The sequence below is a fragment of the Petaurus breviceps genome, unplaced genomic scaffold, assembly GCF_028583685.1.
Source record: "Petaurus breviceps papuanus isolate PSGF00001 unplaced genomic scaffold, PetGlider_PUasm1.0 77, whole genome shotgun sequence".
NCBI lineage: Eukaryota > Metazoa > Chordata > Mammalia > Diprotodontia > Petauridae > Petaurus > Petaurus breviceps.
The window spans coordinates 6,563,504-6,569,503 of NW_027186492.1; the positions used below are offsets into that span (position 1 = coordinate 6,563,504).

The 6,000-nt window shown below is 41.2% G+C and overlaps 1 protein-coding gene across 1 annotated transcript in view; it reads right to left on the reverse strand.

Annotated features, from left to right (window-relative positions):
• Positions 1–5,793, reverse strand: part of TGM7 (transglutaminase 7) — a 56,040-nt gene extending 50,247 nt beyond the window's left edge. The window contains exon 1 of the mRNA XM_069105696.1: positions 5,717–5,793. Within this exon, the coding sequence (XP_068961797.1) occupies positions 5,717–5,726 (10 nt within the window). The 5' untranslated portion in view covers positions 5,727–5,793. The remainder of the gene's footprint in view (positions 1–5,716) is intronic.
• Between the last annotated feature and the right edge of the window lie 207 nt (positions 5,794–6,000).

Consider the following 6,000-nt stretch of genomic DNA (forward strand, 5'->3'; position numbering starts at 1 on the left):
TTACTAGCTATGTGACCCTGGACCAGTCACTTAACCCTGTTTGTCTCGGTTTCTTCATCTATAAATGAGCTGGAGAAGAAATGGCAAACCACTTCAGTATCTTTGCCAAGAAAATTCCAAAGTCATGAAGAGTCGATAGGACTAAAACAACTGAATACATCAAAATTTGTTTGGCCTCTCCTCAATGATGGGCATTGATTTTGTTTCCAGTTTTTTGTTACCACAGGAAGAGCTACTGTAAATACTTAGGTTGTACTAATTCACAGCTCCATCAACAATGCATTAGTATGCTTGTCTTTCATAACCCAATACTTATTATTCTCATCTTAGATTATCTTTGCCAGCTCTCTGGGCATGAGGAGAAATTTCAAAGTTGTTTTGATTTGCATTTTACTGGTTAGGAATTTAGAGCATTCTTTCATTTGGTTATTATTGGTTGCCAATTCCTCTTCTGAGAACTGTTCATATCCTTTGACTATTTCTTTACTAGGGAATAGTTTTTAGTCATAGATTTCTCTTAGCTATCTACATATGTTACATATTTCTCCAAAAAAATTAATACAAAGACTTTTTTGTCTAATCAGCAGCTTCCTTTCTTATCTAGATGCAAAAATTTTGTTTGTGCAAAAGGTTTTGAATTTAATATAGTCAAAATTATCTATTTTGGCTTTTATAATTGCCTCCATCCCTTGTCTGGTTAAGAATTCATCTCTTAAGAAGCAGCTAGGTAGTGCAGTAGACACCAGCACTGGAGTCGGGAGGACCTGAGTTCAAATCCAACCTCAGACACTTACTAGTTGTGTGGCCCTGGGCAAGGCAACTGCCTCAGAAAAAATCTTCTCCTACCCATTGATGTAAAAGCTATATGATCTGTTTCTCTTCTACTGTTTTTATGGTACAGTCCTCAATACTTGGACTCAGTCAAAAGGCCTCAGCCAAGGACCCAGAGGGACACGTGACCTCAAGGCCACAAGTTTCCCTCCCATGGATCCTAACATCTGCAAAACTGTTGTTCAGTTGTTTCAGTCACGTCCAACTCCTTGTGGCCACATTTGGGGTTATCTTAGTAAAGATACTAGATAGGTTTGCCATTTCCTTTTCCAGTTCATTTTACAGATGAGAAAAACTGAGGCAAACAGGGTTAAATGACTTGCCCAGGGTCACACAGCTAGTAAGTGTCTGGGGCCAGATTTGAACTCAGGTCTTCCTGACTCCAGTCCCAAGGTTCTACCCACTGTGCTACCTAGCTGCCTCAGCAAGACCATAAACCATCATTTTACAATGAATTAAGGGCCAAAGGTATGAAATGACTTTCCAAGATCACTTCACAGATAGTAAGCAGCAAAGGGAATTTTAATCTAAGATCTCTGACTCCAGATGTGGTGCTCTTTCCTTTATGGATTTTAATTTGTTCTCCCTTATACTGGACATTTAAACATCCCATACCTTACATCTGCTCTGTCCACTTCAACTCACTCTAGGTCTCTTCAAGTCTTCAGAAAGTTGGTGCCGTGAATAGAAAACCGGCTCTGGAGTTAGGAGGACCTGGGTTCAAATGTGACCTCAGACCCTTGACACTTAACTAGCTATGGGACCTTGGGCAAGTCATGTAACTCCAACTGCCTTGCTTTCTCCCCTCCAAAAAAAGAAAAAAGAAAATTCAACAGTTGTAAAGTATCTCTTCATAAATCATCAAATTAATTGCTTCCTTAGTGCCCTAATCCAAAGGCAATTTGGTATAGCAGAAGAAGGACTGGTCTTACAATCAGGAAGACCTGGTTTGAAGTTCCATCTCTGACACTTATTGACCGTATGACCCTGGGCAAATGAAGGTGCAGATCTGCATTAGTATAGAAGAAGGGAAGCGAATAAGCATTTATTAAGCTCCTGCTGTGTATGAGGCATTTTACAAATATCATCTCATTTAATTCTTCTTAACAACCTTGGGAATTAGGTGCTATTATTATTCTCATTTTATAGTTGATGGAACTGAGGCAGAAACAGGTTAAATGACTTACTCAGTATCAACCAGTTGGGCAGTGTCTGAGGCCAGGTTTGAATTCAGGTTTTCCTGACTCCAGAGCTCTCTCCACTGCACTATCAGTGAAGGGCATTTCCTCACCAGAAGTTCACTACACCAATAAAATCATAACTGAGACAAAAACACAGTGCTCTAATCAGCTCTGAAGCTTCTGATCTTTCCCTTCAGGAGGAATCTACCTTTCTACTCTATGTGGTTTCTCTAAACATGATGGCTTGATTCTAAAATAGCCCCTCAAGCTTTCTCCCTTATGATTCCTTGTGTACCAAGCAGAAACACAAAAGGTACCACAAACCCCAAGTTAATTTACTGGGCTTGTATCAAACTCTACAATAGTCACCTGCAAATCAATTCTTAGGTGATCACATTTCTAGTCATTCCTTTCAATCTCTTACTCTCTCCTCAAAGCCTCATTAAAAAAAAAATACTTGACTCCTCTTATTACATTACTTTCATGTCTCAATATTTGTCTCTCCTTTCACCTACCCAGCAAGCCAAGCTTTGTAGCAAAGAATAAAAAAAGAGGGGGAAAAAAGCAGGTCATAAAAATTAACCAGAACCTAAACCAAGCACAGGCTCTGTTCCACACCCATAATTCCCCACCTCTGCAAAGAAGGGAGGGAGGTGACCGTGCTTGGTTGGTATGAAGTAGTTGCCTCGCTGAACTATACGGCTTCTGCATTTTTTCCCAGTTTATTTCTTGAATCTGGCTCTCTGAAAGACTTCTTGAATGACCAGCCCTTTTTTCCTCCAAACCCTTTGAGCAACAGAGACTTGTAGACAATTACATAGCAGCTTTCTGAGTCGTCTTTCCTTGCTCAGCTTGTGTTTTTCATGCGCATTCAATTGCTTCTCTAATGTCTGAGGGGTAGGACCCCCTGTAGAGCTGACCTCAAAAACCCAAGCCTATTAAGTGATGCCAAATCTGATAAAACACATATGACGTCATCAGGCAGTCTGTGACTAAGAAATAGATGAATGGTGCTGGTGACAAATGAATTAAGTGCTTCCTGTGGCCTAGAGTGACCACGGAACACTTTAAAGGAGAACCAGGATGAGAGTTGAGCCTGGAAGGACAGGGAGAACTTGAATAGGTAGAGAGAGGGAAGGATATGGAACAACCAAAGGGGTAGACGTGGAAATGTGTGTGATATAGTTGGGGCATGGTAGGGCACCAGTAAGAGTGGAGTTGATGGTATAGGATACAGGAACACTGAGAGATAAAGTTGAGAGGGCAGGTTAGGATCAGATTGTAGTGTCTCTACGAATTAGATTTAAAAACTCCTTGAAGGATTGGTCATGTGCCATAGCGCTATGAAAGTAATAGGCATTTAGTCAATATTTTTGCTTTTTTTTTTAGAGGGCAACTGGGGTTAAGTGACTTGCCCAAGGTCACAAGGCTAGTTTTTGTGTTAAGTGTCTGAGGCCAGATTTGAACTCGGTCCTCCTTGACTTCAGGGCCGGTGCTCTATTCACTGTGCCACCTAGCCACCCTAGTCAATATTTTTGAATGTATGAATGGAATGCCGATGAGTTGCTAGAAAGTTTAAGCCACAAAAGGAGTCTACAGGTCCCTGGCTCCTTTCAACCTGTCTCCACATAGCCATGTCATCATTGCTCTCTACGATCCCCTTTGTAGATAAATCTTAGGGGATAATTCCCAAACAACGAAATGACACCAGCCTTGGGTTTTATGGCTTCCCCAAACTTGTCTGGGATGGCTGTGCTGATGTAGCTCTATCCCCACATACTAGATGGAGATGGTTGAGGGACATAAGCAGTGCCTATAGCTTTCCCCCGCTTAGGGCCGCTAGATGGCACCACAGTGCACAGAGCGCCAGGACTGGAGTCCGGAAGACATCTTCCTGAGTTCAAATCTGGTCTCAGACTAGCTGTATGATCCTGGCTAAGTCACTTAACTCTGTTTGCTTCAGTTTCCTTATCTATCGAATAGGCTAGGGAAGGAAATGACAAATCACTCTAGTATCTTTGCCAAGAAAACCCCAAATGGTGTCACAAAGAGTCAGACATGACCAAAGCAACACAACAGTTAGATTCCCTTAGATTAGCTGGGATAGCTGTGCTCACACTTTATTCATTCATTCAAGGAATTTATTAAGTGCTAGGAATACAAATACAAATTAAGTACTAGGAATACAGAGATAAAAATGAACTAACCCCTGCTCTGAAGGAGTTCCCATTCTACTGGGTCCCTATTGCATCTCAGATGATACAAACTCTCAAGCACTCCAGTCTGACTCCCACATACTTTTCTCATCTTATTTCACATTACTGTCCTTCATGAACTCTACGTGTCACACAATACTCTATGACAACAGCCAACCAGCTGCTCCCCAAATGTTCCATCTGCCATTTTTGTGCATTTGCATGAATTGTCCCTCATCTACTCCTTCCTCATCTCTACATCGAAGGATTTTTCTTTTCCTTCAAGTCTGACTTCGGAGGCTGCCGCTTCCTCAATGGAGCCTCACCTGATTTCCCTCCCACCTCCAACCCCTTTTGATTCCAGGTGGCTCAGTCAGTAAGAGTGCTGAAGTTGGAGTCAGGAAGACTTGAGCTCAGATCCTGCCTTAGACTATCTACCAGCTATGGGACCCTGGGCAAGTCACTTAACTTTTCTCAGTCACAGTTTGCCCATCTGCAAAATAAGGATATTAATAGCACCTACTGACAGGGTTGTCATGAGGATCAAATTAGATAAAATATGTACAGTGCTTTGCAAGACTTAAAGCACCATGTTAGCTATTTTACTTAGTTACTTACATATTCCATCTTGCCACTCCACCCCCAATGGAATGTAAGCTCTGAGAAGGCAGGACCTGCTTCTTTTCTTTATTTTTGCATTCTCAGCACCTGGTAAATGCTTAACAGACACTTGTCAAAAATAATTGCCCTTCTTTTCTATGCTTAACACTAACATAGCTAAATAGTTTAAGAAGGCAAAAGGGGAATTCTCTAGGACTCAGGCAGCAGCAACATATTCATTCACATTTAATCAAACCTTATGAAGTGCGATTGTGGTTGATAGGTGAGATGTAACTCTGAGAGGAAGCCAAGGCAACAGAATAGGATGGGATATTTTGTTACAAGTTGAGGAGTTAGCAGTAAAGGCAGCAGAAACTTTTCTACTTCACTCATGTGACACTGGTACTGGTCACTAAAAGAACTGTCTAGAAATGGCTTTCTGGGCAACCTGGCAAAATGGCAGGCTTGGCTGCAGTGGTTAAAAACAACTGGCAGTAAAGTCATGCTGGATGACCTCTCAAGGTCCTTTCTAGCCCCATGAATTGCTAAGAAAAGACTTCATCAGTTGAGCAAAGAAAAATTATTTGTATCTTTTATACTAATCACTTGTTTTCCAATATCAGACCACAGATTGGGAAAAGAGACACAGAGATCCCAATTATTCAATTCAATACAATGCAATGCAACAAACAGTCATCAAATACCCACTATTTGAAAAGTCTTATGCTAGGCCCTGGGGATTTAGAGACAAAACAAAATAACACAGTCCCTTCTCTCCAAGAGATCACATCCTACTTAATAAATTAAACAATAAATAACAAGCATATGTATTCACTCATTGGGTTTCTTCCTTCTCTTGACATTCATGATAATTAAAATGAATTGGGCTATTAGATTCCCAATACATACCCTGATCCATTTCTTTCCGTCTCCTTTCGTTGTTGGGAGCACTTTAACTAATCTACATGTAGATTCCAGATCTGCTCACCTCTTGTCAGCATTTATAGTCAACATCATAGAACCAACCTATCCTTCCGTCCTCCCTGTAGATGGGTGGTGCTGCCATTTCCTCCTCCTTCTAGCCCTCCTCTTAAGTTTCCCGTTGTTCTGGGTGGATCTTGTTTAGAGAAAAGGAAGCTCCTACCTAAAGCTTTTTAAAATTGCTGAGGGATTTATTTCAGTGGCCTCCTTTT